Below are 25,443 nucleotides of genomic sequence, written 5' to 3'. Positions count from 1 at the left end.
AGGCGTGGAGAAGACGTTCTCACTCATATCTTAAATTAACATAAGGATATGAGAACAAGTGAATGTTACACTGAGCAATTTAAAACTCTGGTCTCTCAACACTTAAAATATGTGCAAGTGTGAATCATATTAACTGACTGTCCCTGGATTATTAACTGTACTTGACTATATATAAAATGCTTACCAATCTCCTGAAAAGAATAAATGTGGAATGTTTTCCTCGTTTATCATCAAGACTGAATAATGCTAACCTGCCATACCTCAAAGAACATTTTAGGCTTCATATTACTGATAAACTGAAAAACACTGACTATTGTCCAGGAAGATAATACTCTTGTGATCTGAAATGTATGTCATTTATCACTAATTTAACACAGAAGCCTTATGTGGGCCCTACAACACTTCACAGACCTCTAAAGGTGTCCTGTGGTATCAAGCATTGTGTATTGGATTTGTTTTCATGCACATCTCACAGGAGTTTGAAAGGACTGAGATCTTGGACCTTTCCTGAACTCTTTATGGGGATTAGCAATGTTTATGTAGGTGCTGTGTGTCAAAGCAACATCCACATGACTGTCAAGACCCTTCGTTTCCCAGCAAAATACTGGCCAGACCATCGCACTGCCTCTGCCTGTTTTCCTTCTTGCCATAGTGCACCCTGCTGCAATCTCTTTCCAAGGTAAATGACTCACATTGACATATTTTACCTCAATGTTTAAATCTGAAGAAAATGTTCATGTAAATATTATGATAGAAATGATCAAGCTTCTGTCACCCTGAATAAATAACCTCCTCATCCCTAAACATTTTTCTTAAGTGTGATGTGAGTTTACTATTTGTTTGATTTATTTTTAATGAGTAGGGTTCCTTTTTGCTAGGTTTAATTCTGGTTGATAGTACTATATATTAATAAAAATATAAAAGGCAGTGCTCTACAGAGTTTATACCTGAGAGGTATGAAATTTAAAAAAAAAAAATGAAAAAAAAAAAAGGTGACACTGAGTCCTGACACTGCCGTTCAGTGCCAGGACTCAGCGTTCACTGAAGAGGCTTTCCAGCGGACTCGGCAGTGATATCTGTCTCACTACTGTAGTTATGTTGGTCTCTACTTAAGACAGCACACTGCTTGTTCTTGTTAACTGTGCACCACCCTTCCTGCCTTTTCGTCTGCCTCGCTTCATCCTCCCTCTTTCAGGTAGGGATCTGCCAGCCCAGGAGCTGATCCACAATGATGCCATCCCCCCACCATAGCCACTTAGCTTGCCTCTAATCAACATCACACTTAAATTCTCACTTAAAAAGATATTGTGTGCATCTTATCGATGGCGTGGTCCTTGCAAGTGAATGAAGATGTTAAAATGTTCTTTCCAACAGCTTTTTAGATATGATTAGAGCTGGTATTACCAGTGGGCAGCTGTGGCTCAGGTGGTAGAGTGGGTTGTCAGCTGCAAGGCTGGCAGTTCGATCCCTGGCCCCTCTACATGCAAGTGTGTCTCACCCTGATGTTGCTGTCAACATGAGCCTGGCCATAACAACAGTAACTATAGGTCTAACTGCTATACATGACATTTGAGCCTGTGTTTTTGGCTATTTCCAGGGTTGATGAGAAGCACTGTAACTCTGGAAAGCTAGAGAATTCAAAAGCATGCATTTCAGAGATAGAGAGTTGGAGAATTTCATGTTTTGGTAACTTTTGCATATTCTAAGGTGCATTAAATCATATATGAAACTTTTTTAGACTTCACTGTAGACATTACTAATGTACTATATATTCACATTGTTATTATTATTATTATTATTTAGATATTTAGTTAACAAACACACCATGACAACTCAGGGGTGGCTGTGGCTCAAGTGGTAGAGTGGGTTGTCCATCGATTGCAAGGTTGGTGGTTGAGTGTCAAATTCAAAGCCAAAGTGTCCATGGGCAAGACGCTGAACCCCAATTTGCTCCATTGGTGTGTGAATGTGTGTGTGAAAGGGTGAGTGAGAAACACATTGTAAAGTGCTTTCAGTACCACTAAGGTAGAAAGGAGCTACTGTATACAAGTGCAGACCATTAAACTACATTAAGTACAGTTTGCTTCTAACTAACTACGCATGCAACATTTACCTAAACTTAACCTGAACATGAAACCATGAAGTGTTTACTCTGAATCAATTTGATTTCTTGACATTTCAAAAGTTGAACCATGTTTTCAAGCTTTACCATAGGGGGGTAGTACCAATTTGTATTTATTTACTGACGTGTCCCAACAAATTTGGGACTAAATGGAGGACTCGTTTAAGAGTTAAAGCAGATTGAATTCACACCCACAAAAGTTTGTTAGCCAATCATGAATTAACAACACATGATATCCCAAAATATATCAGCAATTTTGAGCTGCTCCAAATATGATATGTACAAAGTTTGGTGAAGATTGGATAAAAAATGCAGAACAAAAGTATGTCCAACATTAAATCGAATTTGTAATGTTGTGAATGGCCGTGTCCTAAGTGGATCTCTTCTGCATGTCAGTTGAATCCATATACAGCAGAAACGTTTTGCTGTGGGCTGCAAGGTGGCGCAGTTGGTTAGCACTGTTGCCTCGCAGCAAGAAGGTCACCGGTTCACGTCTAGTTTGCATGTCCGTGCAGCGTGGGTTCTCTCTGGGTTCTCCGGCTTCCTCCCACAAGTCCAAAAACATGTTGAGGTTAATTGGTGATTCTGGGTTGTCTGTGGGTGTGAATGTGAGTGTGCTTGGTTGTCTGTCTCTAAGTGTGGCCCTGTGATAGACTGGTGACCTGTCCAGGGTGTCCCCTGCCTTCACCCTGAGTTGGCTGGGATAGACTCCAGCCCCCTGCGACCCTAGTGAGGATTAAGCGGTGTATAGAAAACAGATGGATGGATGGATGGACGTTTTGCTGTGCCTCATGGTTATGGAGATATTTGCCAAAATATTTCACAACATTTGTTAGCTTGTTTCTCACGACATGGCAGCGCCAGTAAGATAAGATAAGATAAAACAAGATAAACTTTATTGATCCCTCACTGGGGAAATTTACATTTTACAGCAGCTGGATCTAGATAAGGCACGAAAGAAGGACAAGAAATAAAAAGAAAGATGAAAGAACTGAAGTACAATGGAGCTAAAAAATAAAGATATAATACAATTTGGCAGACATAATGAATCTACATATGGATATGAACATGTATGACATGTTGAATTCACATATTAATATGTAAAGAAAGAAAACACTGTGTTTGCATTTTTGACTATACGAAGCACTACAGTATAGGAAAATTTCAGTCTTCAAGCATTTATATTTTTTAAAGTTATTCACAATTCTTCAGCATGTTTCCAAGATTTCTATATAATGGCATTAAAAAATACATTATTTTGTAAAAATGTATAATAAATCAACCATTACATTTATTAGTGTAATTGCTGAAAGCAGTCACACTAATAACAAAGAGCAAAGAAAACAATGAACAGGATTTCTTTCAGCAATGTAAAAGTGGCTTTCGCATAAGTGAGAGTAGAGTGAGGACAAAAGCTGAGCTTGATTTATACCTAATCAACCAGCAGAGTGTTTTCAGGTGGAGGTGTCTTCAAGGATTGCTTCAAAAAGTCATGCCTACCCTCTCCAATAAAGTTGTCCAGTGACTCCCCTTTGTACAGAGAGAGGAGACTGTTCTGAGAGTTTTACATATAAAAAAAGACCTGCAGGAACCCTGAAACCCCTTTTCCCAAAGCCTCTTTCAGGGTTTTGGTTGAAATAGTGTCTGACCTGCAAGTATCTGTAAAAGTCATCCGAACCCAGTCCATATTTATTCTGAGGCACTTCAAAGCTCTAAAATGCCCCCTTGTGGACAAATAAATAATAATTAGTTACATCTTTTGAGATACATTTCTTCAATCTGTCATCATATTTATTTGATGCAAACTCTGAGTCAGTCCATGTGCAGCAGTCCAAGCTCTTTAATGTTACTCAAATGAGGCTGATCGCTTTACTCCACGTTAAGCCAACAACAAAGCTATGTCTGGATGCTCTTCATGCACTACAGCTTGGCATTTAAAACAGTCGATCCGATCTCAGAGTTAAGAGTCCCAGTAGTCTCTCTTTGCCAGCTCATTCTGTAGTACATCCTGGTCTGGCTGCACCACAGTTATAAGGGAATAAATGCTGTGGCTTGTTGGTATTTCTTTTAAACCGATCACAGTGGTCTTAGGCAGGACTAAACAAAGGATACGGCTTCACTGTTCCCTCAAAATAATGACGATTGGAGTTGTTTTGGTGGAACATTTGCATGCAAGAAGACAAGCAGTTATTCAAATTGATAGTCCACTGCAGGGCTGCCTTACTGCACAATCTAAACCCTTTGTGAAACTTGACATTTTGTAGGTTGCTGGAAGGAAGAACAAAGCTGATTGAAATGATCAGGTGAGATGACTGTAACAACTCACAAACACAATGACTGTATCTTCCTGTACAACACAAATTTCAAATGTATGTACTTCTTATTACCACTCGATTGAGCAAGAACACGCCTATAAATTTAAACAAACCTAAAAACTGGTCTGACTGCAAGTTTTCTTTTGCAGTTTTACTCAGTTTTATTTCAAACCGGTTTCTGAAAATAACCTGAGACTTCAGGAATTATTGATAATCTTTCAAGAAAATTGGCCACTGAATTTGTAAACTCCAGATCTACCCTGCAGAGAGTAAAATTAATCAAGCTTTGAGCTACTCAAGCGTGAAAGAAAAAAGTAGCACAAATTGAAACGATCATGTGTGACCTACTTTAAGGTTACTGATCGAGAGCATGTATTCCGCTGGTGACTCAGAAATGGCCGAAATTTGCTTTTAGGTTTGGTCCATTTACACTGCTGGTAGGGCAGCTGATTGAATGCGGATTAGATTATTCTTCTGGTGTTCTTTATTGCGGAGATTCTTTCATTAGTATGATTTTTTTTTTTTTTTTTTGGCCCATTATTGCAGTATTCTGCTTTATTGTGGGGTGTTGTCCGTTTTTGCTGTTTTTTACTATATTATGTTTTTTATCAGCTGCTTTGTTGATCAGCATAATTACTTCATGACGCCTTTTTTAGCTTTTTTCTAGCATTCTTGTTTTGTTTTATTTGTTGTAGTAGCCGTTTTTTTCATTCTTCTTGTTTTTTTTCTTCTTCTTTGTTTTTTATTACAACCAGTTGTTTGCTGCAGCTGCTGCCCATTGTTTTTTTTTTTTATTTTAAGTGAAATGTGTAAAAATCTGGATTCATAGGGTCATGCCAATCTGTGGAGCAATGTTTGAAGTGTCATAACTTGAGAAATAATGTAGCGAGCTAGAGTTATGACATCCTGCAGGCTCATTGATATGTGCCAATGGTTTTCAATATAGATAGAACAATACAAACCATTTCTATGATGGTGTAAATCTGGTCAAAAAAGTTCCACTTCTTTTTCTGTGTCGATATACCAGCAACCATAAAACCTTTATTTGTCACCCAATGAGGCAGATTCTTTGAAAAACAAACAAGGAAACATGCAGGTATCACAAAGTCACTTCTAACAGCTCCTTCCAATAAGCTAACTGAAGATGTTCACTTGATAACAAAGGCCATTTATTTCATATAAAATGAATGCAGTATTTCTTTACTTCAGCGTCCTCTTAAATTAAACTCATTTCAACTTAGCCAAACTAGGCCTTCAGAAAACTGTATATATCCAGATACATCCACATCATAGTTTCCGATGTGTGCATCTATAGAACAGGTGGAAAATGACATCAAACACTGCCTTTATTACATGGTTCTATCAAGAATAATGTATGTCATACAACATTTACATTATACTCATATGTTTGTACAGAATGATATAGATAAGTGACAAATTATAGGAAACCCCAACATAAATAGTCTTAGTAAGTTGTCTGGCCACCAGAACACCTTTACAGATGGATAAAGAAGACAGTCCCTCATTTGGTGTTTTGATGATGGTAATTCACATATTTTTTAAAAAATCCTTTTCATATTTCTCTACCATTTACCTATGGATGGGGGCATTGTCATTCTGGAAGAGACCACTCCCATCAGGATTGAAAGGTGTCATCGTTGGCTAGAGGTCACACAAAACGGTTTCTACTGATTTGCAGTGACATTTCACTCTACAGGGAACCACTGGACTGAAAGCATGTCTGCACATTGCCCCACACAGCATAACAGAGTCACTAGATCCCCTCTCTGTAGGGTCAAGGGATCAGGTTTTCCTTTAATTTGTGACCTGACTGTATATCTATATGTCTGTGGTTAATTTAAGGTGTCAAAGAACTCTGGCTTCTTTCAGTTCTCTGAATCTTGTCCCATTTTCCAAGTGTAACAAGCCCAGGTCAACGTTCAGCTCCAGCCAGTTGTTCTCTCTTTGGTCATTCTCTTGCTACTTTATAGGTCCTCTCTGCTAGGTTTCACTGTTCAGGCTTTCATTTATAAGATGAGTCTTTGACCTAGGATCTTGCGGTTTATCTCAGCCAAGGCCACAGAAAACACAAAGGCCTTTTCATCAGAGAGACTGGCATAAATATCCACTTCCTTCTCTTGTTTTTCTGTGAACACATAAAAAACACACATTACAGAAAACCCCTTTAGCCAATAGGTATTCAACAATGGCCACAACAATACAGGCTGACATTCAGTTGAAGTTGATTCTTCTTTAATGTTCCAGGTGTGTTGGTGAAGCGCCAATGTATGATGTGTAAAGAAGTGCCAGCAGGTATACATTTTCATTTTAGTTGAATGGGGCTCCACAGATTCCTGAAAAGCCCTGATCTCAGGGATGCAAACACAGGCATGGTGGAAAAGAGAGCTACCAGAAGTCAGAATTAAAATATAAAAGCGCAATATAACTATGAAACTAAGGTCTGTAATACCTCGATCATTAACAGAGAGACAAATGTTAAGTAGGAAATTACATTTATTTTTTTAGAATTAAACATGGTATCAACAGAACTTTGGAAAGTTAATATCTGTATGTACTACCAGCTCAATAATGTCCAATTATATGTATGTATATGTACACACACTCGCATACATACAGTACGTAAGAAATGTATTAGACCACCACCCAATGTCAGCTTTATGCCACAGCTGCCCTAAATTAACAGCATTGGTAATTACCAAAATCATTTCTTATGTTTCTGTAACGGTTAATACACCAGTATATAGAAGCTCTTTAACCAAAGTTATATTTTTAATGCTAAAATACAACTGTCGTTGTTATCCATGAATTTTCAAATGTACTGTTTTACAAAAAAAAAAAGAAAAAATAGGAAAGCACATTATTATTTATTGATTAAGATGTCAAATTATACTTATTTACTTGTATTTTTGAACAGAAAAAAAAACAAAAAAATTTTTAGTGGTTGAATGTTATGACTGATCAATTTCTGACTTCACAGAGAAGTCCAGAGAGCAGGCTCAAATTTGGGTATAAAACGGTGCATTCAGCTTGAAAAAAAAAAAAAACTGCCCTTATTAACGAAATCCCCAGTTCAGCTGATGGCAAGCAAGGGCCTTACTGTATATCATTACTTCACAAAGCAAAAAGACTACACAACTATTTAAAATGGGCTAACAAAACAATAATATCACTCATTTTACCTTTCTCCTCTTCATGTTTCTTCAGCCCCACAGTTTTTGGTCTCCCCCGTCCCCGTCGGATGGGATCTGATTGGCTATTGGCCCGGGGCCTTCTCCTGTTTTCCATGTCATGAGTTAAAGGAGAGTCAATCCTTTCTCTGCGAATGCGCTCTGTCCTCCTCCGCTTAAAGTCAAACTTGTCTGAAGCAGAAAACACAGTAAATAAATAAAACATATGACCAGCATTTCTGTGTTAGATTGGTTCCAGGCTGATTGATTTGTTCTGTCATTTCTTCAGTCTGATGGAGTGCTCGTTGACTGCTGAGTACCTGTTTTTTTTTTTAAAAACTCGTGTCAGGACCTCAACAACGATGAGAAGGGATGAGATGGTTACAGTTGTACCTTGTCAAAGTAAAATCAATTGTAAATTCTTAGTTTATCTTTTTTTTATTTGTTGATCACTTATTTGTTCATTCTATGTATATACAATATTGTTTCTAGTGTAACCATTTAATGTTTATAGAGTAACTCTAAACTAGCTCAGCATGTTTGTGTGAAGGTTGCATTAATTTCAAAGAAAAGGGGCCAGAGGATAAAAGCTTGAGGTCTACAGAAAGATAAATGTTTTCTTTCCATATTAGGCTCTTTGTCTTTGGAAAGTTGGGCTCAGCATTTCTTATGTGATACAGAAAACTGATCGCAGGGTTAAACTTACAATACTACGTTAACTGTCCAATGAATATAAGTTATAGATTTTTTTTTCACTATAAAAGCTGTTGTATTCGTGCATCTCCTTGGGGAATCTGGATAAACTGTTCGGTTGTTGGTAAATTCAATATTGCATACAATATAGGGAATAACAAAGTGTTTTGTTATTTAATGTTATAACAGCTATGCCAGAATTTCTACAACCAACTTACTACTCACTGCTTCCAAGGTGAGCCATTACAATTTGGGCAGCAGCCTTGCAGCTCGCCAGGTTTAGTTGCTCACTACAGCTTCTCTTAACTGTAACAAGGAAAAGTACCCAAACACCCTCAGTGACGACAGACCAGTGGCTTTGACTTCACACGCCATGAAGTCACTGGAGAGGCTGGTCATGAAGCACTGACGATGAATAGATGAGCTACCGCTGGACCCCCTGCAGTTTGACTACCAGCCTCACATTGGAATGGAAGATGACATCATCTTTCATCTTTGTGGTATGGTGTCAGATTAACCACCTACAACTCAGCATCATGAAAACTAAGGAGCTGGTGATGTATTTCAGGAGGAACAGGACCATTTAGAAGGATTACAAGCATCTCAGTGTCCACATAAACAATAAAACGGACTGGATTAAAAACACGGAGGCTCTGTACAAGAAAGGTCAGAGGTGCCAGTTTTTTCCAGGTTTTGACAAAACATTAACAGCAGTTAAACTTTAGCTTGCTGATTGTAACTGTTTGTAGGAGTCTTCCTTTTGATGTTGTCTGTGAAGATTCTCAGTCATCCAGGTCATGGCTATTCTGGTAGGTTAATCGTAGCAACTGGACTTGCTTGAGTTCCTTGAAGACGTTTCACCTCTCATGCAGGAGGTTTCATCAGTTTTGGCTGACGAGTTGGGAGTTCCAGATATTTACATCCTAAGGAGCCATTAACACCTAAGTTTCAGTTTCAATTGTTAGTAACTAACGACTCACATAACGAGGAGGGGGAGTAACAACCCCCAATTGAAACCGAAGCTCAGGTGTTAATGGCTCCTTAAGAATATAAGTATCTGGAACTTCCAACTAGTCAGAACTGATGAAGCCTCTTGGATGAGAGGTGAAACATCTTCAAGGAACTCAAGCAAGTCCAGTTGCTACGATTAATGACAGAATAATCATTTTGGTGTTATTAAACACCTGAAGCATCAGGTAGCAGAAGGATTCATATACGTCCGTATCTCCAAATAGAGAAAGTTGCATATATTCTCACACAGCAGTGTTACCGTTATATTTTTAATATTGTAAATGATTCCCAACATGGAAACTGGATCGATCAGCATCTAACAGCAAGTCACACTGTGTATGACACTTCAGTTTAGTTCAGTTTAGCTTATTAATATGTTATGCTGCAGCATCAATCACTTGATGTACTGTCCAATCTCTGTATGACAAATCTCTGCAGCTATCTGCAACAGTATGGGAGGGTATGTCTGAATCAAGCACACACAACCTCACCCCCCCCGGCATAACATAACAGCACACTGTATTTCCTCTCGTCCTTCGATTTTGCTATGCAATACCATTGCTAAATGTCCTAATGTCCAAATTCATCAAGACAACTGCTGCACAGCACATTCGTACTCCTACCACAAACAAAGCCAAAGACTGGCCAAACAGAAAAGCCTTGTGGAGATGGATACCAGACCAGTTTCCAAACTCATATTTGCATATTCACTTAACTGCACAACTCCCACAACACCGATATAAGCAGGACTTCTACATTTAAGAAACATGTGGATAAAAAGTATTGAATGGTATGGTTCCAAAACCATTAGTGCTTGGATCCCTATTAACAATTAAAATTAAAACAAAACAACAGGGTACTGATGCCATTGGGGCTCTGACTGCTAATAATAATAATAATGAAAAAATAAGGAGAAATAATATTTCATAATAACTACAAGAACTTTGCTTTGAGGCACATTAGAACACAGCAGAATCAAATGTTGAGAAAAAGAAAAGGTCAAACTACTTTACATACATAAATCGTTAGCTTGCAGCAAATTGAACCTTACCTGCTATTGCTGGAGAAGAGCGTTCATTCAACTTGGCATTTAGGAGTTTTCTGCTAATAAACACATAACCACACGGGCATGACTTGCATGCAACTGGAATCTAAAGAGAAACAAACAGAAAACATAAAGAAGATCTTAGAATAATCACATACAGTTGTCATAAAAGGTTTATTCTGTGCGGATTTGTTGTGTTGGACATTGAGGTGAATTTATTTAAAAGCATGTATTTTAACAAAATGCAAAGATTTAATAGGAACTAAGGGCAAAGGGTGTTACTTAAATGAAATAAATATATACAATCAAAAGAGGACTTCTTACTGAAGCTTGGGTATCTCTACCTGACCCTAACTACACTGACCAAACTGGAAATACATCCAAAAAAACCAACCAACCAAAAAAAAGCTAACTTTAGTTGTATGGAAATATTTTGGTTAGAAATGGATGCCTGATGACTGGCCAGATACATCAGGCCTGGGAATACACATCTCTGAGGATCTGTAATGGACCAAACAACAAATGACAACCAAATGAAGACACCAAGACAGCGCCTGTATACAGCTGAGAAAATTCAGAGTCTCAATGAAGTTTCTGAGAATTTTTTTAGATCAGAAAGGAGCACTGACTGAGCAACATCCAGTGGTTGCGGGGACCCAACAGGAGAGCCCTACAGAGGGTGCTGGGGTCAGCAGAGCGTACCATGGGCACAGCATTCTCTGTCCTCAAAGACATCTATACTCAAGGCACTTGATCAGGGCAAACAGAATTATGGAACCAAGCAACAGATTGTTTAAGTTTTTATGAATCTTGAATGTTTACTAAAACATCTGCCAGCAGTGTCTTAAAATGGTTTGTACAACACAGGCCAACACAAGTAATTTGTTTAACCATTTGAAACTGCACAAAGCTCGAGTGTGACAAGTGGAAAAGCCAGATCTGAATGCCAAAAAAATAAATAAATGTGAAAGCCTTTTCCAACTATATATGAGCAATGTTTTCAGATAGGGCTGCATAATATATAGTTTTAGCATCAACATTGCAATCTGCACATGTGCAATGGTCATATTGCACTAAGTACAATGTGACATAAGTAAGCACATTTACACAAACAAATCATGTCATAACTTTTTTTGCTGCTTGACATATGAAGACAAGTTTCACAGTTCTCATTTTTAATGATTAATATACAAGAGAAGTCTGTCTGACCGAACCTCATGTACAATGTGGGCTGACAGAGACACATTTACAAGTTTAAAACTTTATTTAAAAGACAGAAGTTGTTGACATGCACACTACAGGTATGCACAGTTACACAAGGAACAGGAAAGAAACTTTGAAAACCAAGATTTGGCTGTAATAAAGAAACAAAACATCAATCGCAGGGGTGCTCATGATTTTGGCATCCCATAATTCAATGAACATGATTGACTGTGATACTGACATTTAAAACGGCGCTCATAGAAACAGCCCATGTAGATAAAATCAGTTGGTTTTCAACCTGATATTACAACATCTTAATTTAGGTTGCACTGGACACCATCTGAAGCCCCTTTCAGACTTGTTCTCTGTTCCGTTAATCTGAAAGCAACTGAACATGTCAGTTTCTTGTTTGAATATGAACCCTGATCAATGAGCCATAAAAGTTTCACCAGTAAACACACAAGGTGCACACACAAGCAATGGCACTTTGACCTGTGCGAAAAATTTTGGGGAAGACCGTTTTCACATTTAAAGGAAAAATATTCATCCCAAAACATCACAGAGAGTGCAAAACACACACTCAACACATGTTTGCCTTCATTTTGCTCTACAATTTTAAATCTATTAGGATAGAAAATGAAATGTCCATAATAGCAAAACATTAAAAACAAACAACAACAAAAAAACAGCTTAGGTAGATGATACTAATAATTATTGGTGTCTGTGTTTTTTGTTTCTTTTAATCCTTGGCTTTGAGCTGTTCTTCAAAATTGGAATTTAACAAATACTTGCAGCATCACACAGTAGGAGGATCAATATGGGCAGATGAGCAGCTCCAAAGCAAGAGTGTCGTGGGCTTTAACCAAACAAAACCAGTAACTAAATAAACTTGGTTATTAGTATTTGGACAGTTTGATAAGCAGCTATGGCTGTATATTTTTGCCTTTTGTTTGTTACTGCATTATACATTACTTCATTTAAGTGTAATCTTGTGTGAATGACAGATATCACACGGGTGCCGTGGTACTGTGAAGGACTACTTCACTTTTCACTATTTAAACAGACATGCCTCCATATGAGCATGTGAACAGTATCAAAGACAAGACTGTAAATTACACTTTTTTACAATTACAATTTTTGCCTCAATTATCAGTAACATAGAGGAAGAAGATTCCTTTGCGTTGAAGAAAACAAAAGCTTTACTAAAGCTCTTCAACTGCTGCCAGACAATTTGTATGGAGGCACATATCCTTAAAAGTGAAAATGTTCTATGAAAATAAGAAAACATTAACATCCATTCATATTTACGAGTGTGATATGTTCAGAAATGAAAAAGTGTTCTGTTTTTTTTTTTTGTTTTTAAGATCATGAAGCTGTGAGATACACTGACTAACAGTAACCTCTGTCTGAAAGACAGAACGTCATCACTTTAACAGACGAATGAAGCAGCAACGTTTCATATCCCAGGTCTAAAACAGGCTTGAGTTGTAATGCTACAGTAACTGGTAGGGATGGTATTGTTAATATTTTAACCAGACTACTACTTTTACCAATACTGCTTATCGGTCCGGTATTTTAACAGTATTCTTAGTGGTACTTTTGATTGTTGTAGTAGAGAGACTACTAAACAACTTAAGAACTGAATAAAGATTGCTTTATTCTCTCATACGCACTGTATAAGAATTTAAATTTATATAGCTATTAATGTTGTGTTGATGGGATGATCAGAGCACTGGGGACAGTATCACAGGTTTTACTCACAAAAGAAATATTATGCAATGTCTTTTATTAAACTGTTCAGCATTATAACAGAATTAAAAGCTGCACCGTAACCAGATATTAAGTAAATATGTTTTTATGATTGGCTCTAATTTGCTGTCAAGTCTGTTTACACTGCTGGTACTGCAGCTGATAAAATACAGACAAGAAAATGCTTTATTCTGCTAATATTTGTTACAGAGAATATTAGGTCAGTAACATTAATTTCACTTTGATTTGGCCAAAAATTATTATGTGACAGTGTCAGACCCAAATGCCCTTCAATACAATATCATGTTTATATATACATATGAAGTTGAAAGGTTAACAGCTTAACTGTGCAGCTGTCTTAGAAATAAGCAGCTACATTGATCAGTAAAATAAAGTGCATCATCACAAATTTTTATAGTCCTCATTGTTCTCCATTAACACAATCTGTTGACTGAAGCAGCTGAACACAATCGTTTCATTTTGTGCAGAAGAGGCACACTACGCATTAAGTGCCCCCTTTTATATGAACGCGCAGAGATTGAGGCAAAAAGCCTGAGTTCACAAAGAAAGTTGATAACCACCTTTGTGATACCCATGATCTCTGACTGGGGCTTTAGTTTTTGTTGAGCCGACTTACACAAAGAAAGCCCGGCTACATCAAACTTGCTTTGTCGTACACCCCTCAGGTGTCAGTACTGCCTTGCATTTGTTGCCACCACACAAAGCAACTTGATAAATTCCTTTGACCATCCAAAGCAGAAGAACTACTGTGGATGTCTTTGCCAGTCTTATCAGACATGCGAAAAGTTTGGTTTGCACTCAAAAAATGTCTCCACAGTAAAAACTAATTTGTCAGCGATTTTTAAATTGCTGTCAATCACTTTAAAATATTAATATCTCTCCAAATAGCAATTTGAGTCATCTGGTGAAAATGCTTGTATTTTCCTAAATTGCAACATGTATCGCAGAAAAACAAAACACTGAAATCCCATTTTTTTCCAAAATTGCAAAATCGTGATTTTTCTGCCCCAGTACTAATCTAATGATACACAGCATGAGTCATTGTTCTCGGGAGTCTTGTTCTGCCAGAACACATAAATACAGACTTGCCAGATTCTTAAAATAATCTCACTCACTGGATTTAGGATGGGGGTATAAGTCTGCCATTGGCCACTCATTTCAGGCGGCTTTGTTCTTCCTTTCCACTATGTGTGTGTTGCTGTCACCATTTCATTGCTGCAAGCAACAATATCCTCTTTGCTAGCTACCTACCACAGTTTTGCTGAGGTTTTGATCTGTGCAGTAAAGGCAGACCTGCTAGTTTTGTTGTGGTAAATTGTCGACTTTAATGACAGAGCTCATCTGCCTGCATGCAAATGTTCCACTAAAACAACACCTAAATAGTATTGTTGACTTGACCCATGACGACTGATCGGTTATGATTGAAAATGGGTCATTGTCAGTAAAACTTAAGTGTGCACAATGCAGAAGAACACTTTAAAGTAAAATACACTAGAGGAAAATACATTAGCAGGAGAATCAACCACAGATGGTTGCATGTTCCGATAAACGTAGCCAGTGCTGAAGCAACAAAACCTGCAGACACTGCAGTGGGCCAGCTGGTCGAACTTTCAACACACATTTATTAATATTGATTTTGTTAGAATCCAAATGAATGAATGTATATATTTGAAAGCAATTTAAATGTGGGGAATTGGTACAATTTATGGACATTACACATAAGTGGACATATCGCTCATGACTCCTAAAAATGTGATCTGTGAAATTTTAGGGCTATTTAAAATATTGCCAGTGGGTTATTTATGACATTTCTGTTTTTGGATTTCTGGTTTATTTATTTTTATAATCTAGATCGTGCGAAAATGTCCATATTATTAATGTATGATTGATGCAATCCATCACTATTTCACTTTAATAACTCAAAAGGTTATAAAGAAAATAGGTTTCTTCATACCAGCCGCCATAGAACAAAACAGACGAACAAAGCTAACCCTCCATGCTGCTGGAAACAAGCAGCTACGTTTCATCTGTTCTCCTGTTCGTATTATCCAAATTCTTGTTAAAAGGGATAATAAGAACTTAAAACTACATCAAGTATGTAAGTGTGTTTGTCGTTTCTGACCACGAAAAAGTGAAAAAAAGTAAGCCATGACGGAAAGCCACGGGGAGTTCGCACTGCAAATGAGTGTGAACAGACAGACATTCTAAATGACGGCAATGTTGGAAATAGCAAATAGGAAAAAAAAAAATAGAGAAAAGCCAGTGGTTAACTTGTCTAAATGTGGAGTGGGATTTGGCGATACTGGGCTTCCATTTCCGTCTTCAGAGCTGGGAGCTAGCCGTGTGCTGCCATGACTGCTATCAATAAATACAGAAAACGTACATGAAGCATTCTGGAACAAACATCTAAAAATTAATGATGTGCTTCCTCACCTGTTGGTCGCATTCAGGACAAGATTTAGTAGCCATTTTGACCTTCTTTGTTTTATTTGCCGACATAGTCCGTTTCTTCCAGGGGCAACGGCAACAGCTTTGCGGCAACTACAACTTTTGTCTGCAGTTCATGGATGGCAGCGAATTTCCTTCAACGTACACTAACGCACGCGAGCGAGAGACAAACATATATCGATGCTGGCTCGATGACTACACGCCTTTCACACATACACACACACACACACACACACACAGTTCGATGTGAGTCAGACGATTACCGCACAATGCATGCCGGTTGCATTTCTTCTGCACTCGTTACTGACCGTATATGATACCGACTAGCTCTCACGTCATTTAAACGTATGCAACGATAATCTCACGAGATCAAGGCGGCTGCAGTTTTTTGGAGATCTCCAGCGACTGCGCGGCCTCAGAGCATGATGGGAAACGTCTGGCTCTCACCTGATCTAACAGCTGATTGGCTCAGATGTTGACTTAGCAACATGACGTTAGAGATAAAGTTTACATTTTTTGGCAAATTGGAAACATTTAATACTTTGTTTGATTTTTACTCTCTTAACGGTAGATATTTTCAGAATCAGATTCATTACCATAGACAAAAACATATAGATTAAAAATTAATACAAAAATACAAAATACAAAAAGTAGCAGAAATATTTCAGTGTGGAGGACTGTGCAAATTAGTCACCTAAGAATATACAAGGTTGAATAACATGTATTGTAAACAAGCACTTGAAATGTGCAATAGGATAACAGTAATCCTATTTAAAAGCTGTGCGTTGATGTAACACATACAGTCAGTGTCTATGGTGGGGGGAGGGGCAGAATCACTGGGGGTCTCTGTAGGAAAAAAAAAACTGTTCCTGTGTCGTGAGGTTCTGTTCCTGATGGACCGCAACCTCCTGCCAGAAGGAAGCGGCTCAAACAGTATGCAGCCAGGGTGGGAGAGGCCAGACACAATCTTCCCAACACGCTTTAAGGTTCTGGAGGCATATAGGTCCTGGAGCATCAAGATATTACAGCCAATCACCTTGTCAGCTGACCGGATGTTCAGCAGATGTACCACCAAAACCTGTGGTAAGTGGGATGTCCGGACTTTTAAAATAACACCTGTACATGTTTCAGACAGTCTAAATATCTGGCACATCAGTATTGAAAGCTGTTATCCTGTACGTATTTCCAGTACATTTGACATATGTAGTTTGACAGAAACATGTTTGATAACCCAAACAATTTCCAGTGGTGAAGTAATATATCTACAGCATAAAAACTGTATATAAACAGGTGCAGCTCAAAAAAATCTGAATATTGTGAAAAACAATTTTTTTTTTTGGTAATTTAATTCAACAACATAAACTTTCATATATTCTGTATTCATTGCAAATAAAGTGAAATATTTCAAGTCTTTTTTGGTTCAGTTTTAATGATTGTGGCTTATAGCTCAAAATCAGAAAATCTGAAATCCAGTATTTCAAAACATTAGAACATTCTATTATGAGTTTATGTAAATTACTATGCAAACAATATAAATACCATTTATCGCTCTGTCTAATTCAATACATGCAAGCACAATCATGGGGAAGACTCCCGACTTTAAAGTTGTCCAGAAGACCATCATTAACAACCTCCATAAGGAGGTTAGGCCTTAGGATGTCATTTCTGACAAAGCTGGCTGTTCAGAGTGCTGTATCGATGCATGTTAATGCACTGGGAAGGAAATGTGTGGCAGGAAAAGATGACAGGGATGGCTGCAGTTTTGAGAGGATTATCAAGAAAACTCAGTCTAAGAACTTGGGAAAGCTTCACAAGGAGTGGAGGGAGGATGGTGTCGGTACATTAAGAACCACCAAGCACAGACGTCTTCAGGAAAGGAGCTACAGCTCTTGCATTCCTATTATCAAGACACCCCTAAACCAGAGACAACATCAGAAGACAGGGACATGCTCAGGATTTTTTAGGGGCAGTTGCTCAAACCTGAAAAAAGGGCAACGCCATGTACGCACAAGGGACGTGTGTGTCGCAAACAGCAGTAAACTTGAATCTATTAAGGACCTGCCAGAACACGGTCACAATTTACTACTACTATTACTACTACTACTATTACTAGTATTCAACGTTTTTAAAAATAAATTTCGCCAGTTTTGCTTAAGTTGATATCTGCGGTCAGGTCAGGGCAATGCTTTTGAGCATCAGTTCATATTATTTAATTTTTTACTAATTCCATTTTCCCCGTGAGGGGCACTTTTAACCAAGTGCTTTTAACGGGCAGTTGCCCGGGCAACCTGAGCCATGCCCTGAGCACGTCCCTGTCAGAAGATCTTACCTGAGCAAAGGAGAAAAACAACTGGACTATTCCTCTGCGGTCCAAAGTCCTCTTTTCAGATAAAAGCAAACTTTGCATTCAATTTGGAAATCAAGGTCCTAGAGTCTGGAGGATGAGTGGAGAGGCACAGAGTTCAAGGTTTTTGAAGTCCAGTGTGAAATTTCTGCAGTCTGTGATTTACAGTGCCATGTCATCGGCTGGTGTTGGTCCACTGTGTTTTATCAAGTTCAAAATCAACACAACTGTCTGCAGGAGATTTTAGAGCACATTAATGCTTCAATATGCTGCCAAGCTTTATGGAGATGACAATTTCCTTTTCCAGCAGGACTTACCACCTGCCCGCAGAGCCAAAACTACAACCAAATGGTTTTCTGACCATGATATTACTGTTCTTAATTGCCTAGCCAACTCATCTGACCTGAACCCCACAGAACCCTATATGGGGTATTGTCAAGAGGACTTCACCTCCTCTACATGAATGACATCAAGCTGATCAATATCACCAAGATCTACAGCAAAGACATTGTAATGTCACTTGTACTGGACAGCTGTGGTCGGATAATATCAAGGAGGGGCAACATGATCACCAGTGAAGGGGTTGAATTACCAGAAGGCAACATAGCAGAGTTATCCTGACCAACGAGACCGATGGAAACACAGAATAGGACACTCAAGCGGTAATTTGTGTCGTTTTTTGCCAGGATGTCCCTGGTCCAATCGTAGATGTATTGGAATGACCCCCGGTTTCATCTTGGACAAATTTGACACTAGAACGTCCTAGTTTATTATCTTTAAAGTCATTTTTGGTCACACAACTGTCTGAGAACACCGCAGCCACCAAGCAACATCTACCACGCGCCTGCAATGTGGGGCGTTCAGGGAACATTGTTAAATTGTAGAGTCTATTGATAAGAAAACGTTCACAAAGTCATAGATTTTGTCTGTGACAAGGAGGGAAGTGTGACCAAATGAGAAAGTTGGACTTCTGTATGGCACATTGTTCGATAAATGGCTACATATGCAGTGACGTATGGCGTGGCTAGCACCTGGTTCTTCTTGGTGGAAAAGGAGTAGTAGAGGCCACATTAAGACAAGGAAGTTCCTCACAATGATAGTGTCAGAGCCACTATCCAGGATGAAACAACAAAGATCCAGGATTACGTCAGGAAGATGGCCACCTGTGACAACCTGCTATTTGAATACCTCAGGTAGCAGAAACCCAATGCTGAGGAGGAAGAGGGACAATTATGGAAGAACAGGCCCCTGCATGGCATGTACTACCGACGGATAGAACAAGGGGCTGATATCAAAAAATATACCAGTGGCTGGAAAAAGCTGGTCTGAAAGATAGCACAGAAGCACTAATCATAGCAGCACCAGAATAGACACACAGCACAAGATCAATAGAGGCCAAGGTCTACCACACCAGACAGGACCCCAGGTGTAGGTTGTGCAACAATGCACCCAAAACAGTACAGCACATAACAGACAGCTGTAAGATGCAGACCGATACAGCATACATGGAGTGCCATAACCAAGTGGCTGGTAGAGTGTATAGAAATATCTGCACCAAAATGGAAGACACCTCCAAAGGTAGTAGAGAACAACTAACTACAGATGAGTCCAATAAAGGTGATGTTGTCTGGGAACTTCAGGAGTTTGACACACTAGTGACTGGAGCTGCAGCTGTTGGTGTACAGGGAGATGAGCAGTGGTAAAAGGACACAACCTTGTGGTAATCTGGTGATGATGGTCCAGAAGTCAGAAATGTTGTCACCACTTCACCTGCTGTTTCTTGTCAAACAGGAAATCAGGGAGCCACGTTCAGGTGGAGTCAGGCCTGTGCAGCTGGTAGATGGGGATGATTGTGTTGTAGGCAGAGCAGAAATCCACAAAAAGGATCCTGGTGAAAGTTTCTGCCGAGTTCAGATGCTGGAGGATAAAGTTGAAAGCCAGGTTAACAGCATCATCTATGGACCTGTTGGCTTTGTGGGCGAACTGCAGTCTTAAGTTGTACAGTCCAGTGGTCCTTGATTTTTCTGGGGACAGGAATGATGGTGGAGGTCTGTCAGCAGGCTGGTACGTGGCATGTCTCCAGTGAGGTGATGAAAATATCTGTGAACACTGGAGACAGCTGATCAGCACAGTGCTTCAAGGTGGATGGAGATGCAAAATCTGGCCCAGCTGCTTTCTGAGGGTTCCGTCTCTTGACGTCTCTCTCCAGGATGGTGAGAGGCATCTCTGTGGTGGTGGTGGAGGACAGGGGGTCAGGGGTGTGCAGTTGCAGAGAGGCCAGGCTCCTGATGGGGTGGAGCAGGTTGAGCTGATGGGCTAGAAATGGTGGCTGGGGTTGCTGGGGATGGGTTCATGTCCTATTGCTTCAAAGTGACACCAGAACTAATTCAGGTCATGCACAGATCATTAATAAAGTGGGGGGCTTTTGGTTTGTGATTATTTATATGTATAAGCCCCCCTCCAGGCAGAGACAGAGAAATAGGGTTGAAACTTCTAGGAGTACAGTTGTTTAGCCTCACTCACAGCTTTTCTAAGCCTTGAATTTAGCTCCTTAAACCTGCATCTGTCTCTAGTCCTAAATGCTTCCTCCTTCTTCAACCTTAACTGTCTGAGTTTAGCTGTGAACCAGGGTTTGTCATTGTTATACGTCACCCTAATGGTACAGAGCAGTCCTCACAGACGCTGATATAGGACTTCATGGCCTCTGTGTGCTGATTCAGACTGATTTTGACTGCACTGATTCAGTCAGTGCAGTCCAAACATGCCTGAAGATCATCCACAGCCTCAGCCTCCACCACTTTGATGTTCTCACAACAGGCTTAAAGATTTTTATTCTCTGCCTGTATATGGGAATTAGACGGACATAGAATTAACAAAAGTTTAAATATGCTTATAAAGACCATGCATGTTTATCATGAAAGTCTTGAAGGTCCAGTGACTGCTACAGGTTTTAATTTTCTGCATGGAATAATGGAAACACATGCATCTCTTTCACAAAAACAATCATGCATTTTGGTTCTTTCATGACTTAATCACGAGAAAACCAGAGGCCAGTGAAAACACTGTTTATTGTACAATTATGCGATACAAAGTAGAATAAATGTGCAGACTACATGAGACAACAACTCTGGGGATATCGGCCACTTGTTCTATCTGTCAGTGGTACAGGCCGCGCAGGGGCTTGTCCTTTCACAGTGGCCCTTTTTCCTCTTGCTTCTTCTCATTATCGGGGTTCTGCTGCCTGACTTATTCTCATAGCAGGTCATCACAGGCGGTGTAGCGTACAGTATCAGGGTGATGAACTTGGAGCAAATCCCTCAATGCATTGTGAGGAACTTTTCTGTCTTGATATCAGTGGCCTCTATGTCTTCCTTTACAATGGAATTTATGATCACCTGAAGGACGTACAATATATCACAAAATTTCTTCAAATATTTTGTTATATCTTTTCATGACAAAATGACACTTTGCTACTTTACATTGTACAATGTAAAGTAGCAAAGGTTTCCAAATGCTTTGAGGTGTCAGGCTTCTCTCTTTTGGAAACAGCTTCTAGTTTGGGAAGCAGATATGTTGTCTACTTTTAGGATTAGGTTGAAAACATTCCCTTGCAATAAAGCTCATAGTTCTGGCTCAGGTGACCCTCAAGCATGCGTTAGCTATTTGGTTAGTTAGGCTTAGGCCACTTGGGGACCTCCATTGATTTCACTCTCCATGCATTTACATACCACTATTGCATGTTGCATATTGCTAACTTTGTGTTGTTTCCGTCTTGCCCATTGTTTATTGTTCACTTGTTTGTTATCTGGCTATTAAAAACTGTCAAAACATTATATTTTATTTGTTCTGCAGTTAAATTATTCATTGGCAGAAAAACTACACTTCATCATCATTAGCCTCAGATGCATCTTCATTTGCAGCATTGTTGTCATTACCCTCCAGTGAAACTTGCAATCTAGCTGAAGCACCATTATATTACTGTGACAGTAAGCCAAACAGTCTCTTCTATCAGTCTAGTTGTAAAAGGCACAAACCACAGGTGGTTCAAAAATACACAATGCATTAAGACTTAGAGAGGATCAGGCAAAAATCAGGGGTCAGGTACAGGTAGGGTTCATAGGCAAAGAATCAAAGTAACACTGGGAATGGCTGCACTTGACAAAAGGGAGTTTAAAGACAATCTGGGCANTAGGCCTTAGGATGTCATTTCTGACAAAGCTGGCTGTTCAGAGTGCTGTATCAATGCACGCCCTGTACCAATGCACTGGGAAGGATGGTGTCGGTACATTAAGAACCACCAAGCACAGACATCTTCAGGAAAGGAGCTACAGGTCTTGCATTCCTATTATCAAGACACCCCTAAACCAGAGACAGGGGCAGTTGCTCAAACCTGAAAAAAGGGCATTTTTTATGTGTACATATTTAAATCATTTAAATATGTACTCATAAAAAATATTTTTATGACAAGTCATATTTATGACAATAACATCAAAGATGTGAGTGTTCAAAGATTTTTACTGAGAATTTCAGAATTTGAACATTTTCAGAATTTCATAAATTTTGTTATATGTATTTACATACATCAAAAATGTCATCTGGTGTGACTGTCCAGCATATGTGTACCCTCAGAAATAAGAGCATCATTTCCATATGATATATAAATATTTAATAGTTCTACAGTGCATATAAAATAATGTTAATTTTTTTCATTAAGGATTAAAATGTAATTTTCCCTTTATATGAAATATCTTTCATTTCACACCATATGACAATCTAAGGGACTCAAGCAACAAAATGGTGGGAAAAAAAACACGTTTTAACACAAAATGAAAAAGAACACATATATTTGTAAAGTAGAGTAATAACAATAAAAAAATCAGGAAAGACAGCAAAGTTTTTTTGTTTGTTTGTTTGTTTTTAAATAATTTTTTTTTAAATACATCACCTGCGCCAGGAGCTTCGCACCCTCAGGAAGCAGTACAAGAAAGCTGCTGAGGAGGAGAAGCAACCTTTAGCAGAGCTGCAAAACATCCTGCGGAAGAAGCTGATGATCCTCCGCAGAGTAGAGTGGCACCAGAGACGAGGTAGAGAGAGAGCCAGGAAGCGAGCAGCCTTCATCGCGAATCCCTTCGGCTTCTCAAAACAATTGCTCGGGGATAAGCGCAGTGGCAGGCTTGAGTGCTCAATGGAGGAAGTAAATCACTTTCTCAAGGACACAGTGAGCGATCCCCTGAGAGACCAAGAGCTGGGACCCAACAAAGCTCTTATCAGTCCTGCCCCCCCAACAACAGAGTTCAACCTGAGGGAGCCAAGCCTGAAGGAGGCTGAGGAAATAATCAAGGCAGCTCGCTCAGCGTCTTCCCCAGGCCCCAGTGGCATACCATACCTCGTCTACAAGCGCTGCCCAAAGCTTCTTCAGCACCTGTGCAAGATCTTGAAGGTGATTTGGAGAAGGGGAAGAGTGGCTGACCAGTGGAGGTGCGCTGAGGGAGTATGGACCCCCAAAGAGGAGAACTCAAGAAACATCGACCAATTTCGGACAATATCTCTACTGAGTGTTGAGGGGAAGGTGTTCTTCAGCATCGTCTCTCGAAGACTGACGGAGTTCCTCCTCAAAAACAACTACATCGACCCCTCAGTGTAGAAGGGAGGGATCCCCGGAGCTCCTGGCTGCTTGGAACACACCGGCGCAGTCACTCAGCTCATCAGAGGCCCACGAGAGCAGAGGCGACCTGGTTGTCCTGTGGTTGAACCTAGCCAACGCCTACGGGTCCATACCACACAAACTGGTCGAGCTCGCGCTACACCTCCATCATGTTCCCAGTAAGATCAAGGACCTCATTATGGATTACTTCAATAATTTCAGGATGAGGGTCACTTCTTGGTTGGAAACATCAGACTGGCATTGCATCAGGAAAGGAATAATAACAGGCTGTACCATCTCTGTTATTCTTTTCGCTCTCGCTATGAACATGGTGGTCAAGTCAGCCGAGGTGGAATGCAGAGGGTCCCTAACCAAGTCAGGTGTACGACGGCCCCCCATAAGAGCCTATATGGATGACCTCACCATCACTACAACATCGGTCCCAGGGAGCAGGTGGATCTTACAAGGACTCGAGAGACTCATCACCTGGGCAAAGATGAGTTTCAAGCCCTCAAAGTCAAGATCCATGGTGCTGAGGAAGGGGAAAGTGGTGGACAAGTTCCGTTTTTCCACCTTAGGAACTTTCATCCCAACCATCACCGAGCAACCTGTTAAGAGTTTGGGAAAACTCTTTGATTCCAGCCTCAAGGATTCTGCGGCTATCCAGAAGTCCAACAAAGAACTTGAAGCTTGGCTCACCAAGGTACACAAGTCTGGTCTGCCAGGTAGATTCAAAGCCTGGATCTACCAGCATTCCATCCTACCCCGTGTCCTGTGGTCCCTGCTGGTCTATGCAGTCCCAATAACAACTGTGGAGTCCCTCGAAAGGAAAATCAGTGGCTTTCTTCGGAGGTGGCTGGGCCTTCCACGCAGCCTCACCAGTGCTGTACTGTATGGGACTAGTAACATCTTGCAGCTGCCCTTCAGTGGCCTCACTGAAGAATTTAAGGTAGCACACACCAGAGAAGCCCTACAGTACAGGGACTCCAGGGACTGCAAGGTGTCATCGGCCGGCATTGAGGTGAGAACAGGGAGGAAGTGGAAGGCAGTGACAGCAGTGGAGGTGGCAGAGTCTCGCCTGAGACAAAAGGCGCTGGTGGGCACTGTGGCAACAGGCAGAGGGGGCTTGGTCTACTTCCCAAAGCCCTTGGTCAGCCAGGCTCCGGGCAAACAGAGACACCAACTGCTCCAGGAAGAGGTCGGTGCAGGCGTGGAGGAAGAGCGGTTGAGCAGAGCAGCAGGACTCCGGCAACGGGGAGCGTGGACCAGGTAGGAGAGTGCACTGCATCGCAGGATCACCTGGAGTAACATCTTGCAGGCGGATATCCATCGAGTCTGTTTCCTTGTCCAAGCTGTCTATGACACCCTGCCAAGCCCAGCGAACCTCCATGTCTGGGGAAAGAGCGAGGCACCTTCCTGCCTTCTGTGCTCGGGAAGAGGCTCACTAGAACATCTCCTCAGCTGTTGCCCAAAGGCTCTGGCTGATGGTCGCTATCGCTGGCGCCACGACCAGGTGCTTAGGGCAATAGCTGAGAGCCTAGCCACAAACCATCAGCACCAGCAAACAAAGAATCAAAGTAACACTGGGAATGGCTGCACTTGACAAAAGGGAGTTTAAAGACAATCTGGGCAATGAGTGGTGATCTGCTAGTGTTAGATA

At 40.2% G+C, this 25,443-nt stretch overlaps 1 protein-coding gene across 1 annotated transcript; it reads right to left on the bottom strand.

Annotated features, from left to right (window-relative positions):
- Nucleotides 1–5,442: 5,442 nt before the first annotated feature.
- Nucleotides 5,443–16,115, bottom strand: cunh16orf87 (chromosome unknown C16orf87 homolog). The gene is made up of 4 exons (XM_008298424.1): nucleotides 15,781–16,115; nucleotides 10,381–10,480; nucleotides 7,638–7,817; nucleotides 5,443–6,583 (listed from the first exon to the last, which is right to left on the bottom strand). The coding sequence occupies exons 1-4, from the start codon at nucleotides 15,844–15,846 to the stop codon at nucleotides 6,465–6,467; spliced, it is 465 nt and encodes a 154-aa protein (XP_008296646.1). The 5' UTR covers nucleotides 15,847–16,115; the 3' UTR covers nucleotides 5,443–6,464.
- Between the last annotated feature and the right edge of the window lie 9,328 nt (nucleotides 16,116–25,443).

This window comes from Stegastes partitus, unplaced genomic scaffold, assembly GCF_000690725.1.
Source record: "Stegastes partitus isolate 25-593 unplaced genomic scaffold, Stegastes_partitus-1.0.2 Scaffold1317, whole genome shotgun sequence".
In the NCBI taxonomy this organism is placed as follows: Eukaryota; Metazoa; Chordata; class Actinopteri; family Pomacentridae; genus Stegastes; species Stegastes partitus.
The sequence above is the reverse complement of the archived record's forward strand: the minus strand, read 5'-3'. Positions and strand labels throughout refer to the sequence as shown.

Excerpts from the sequence above, each read along its gene's own strand:
- cunh16orf87 (XM_008298424.1), bottom strand. The coding sequence starts at position 15,846 with ATGTCGGCAAATAAAACAAAGAAGGTCAAAATGGCTACTAAATCTTGT. Across the intron at positions 10,481-15,780 it reads GTCCTGAATGCGACCAACAG|ATTCCAGTTGCATGCAAGTC; the intron begins GTGAGGAAGCAC and ends GTTTCTCTTTAG. Across the intron at positions 6,584-7,637 it reads GAAACATGAAGAGGAGAAAG|AAAAACAAGAGAAGGAAGTG; the intron begins GTAAAATGAGTG and ends ATGTGTTCACAG.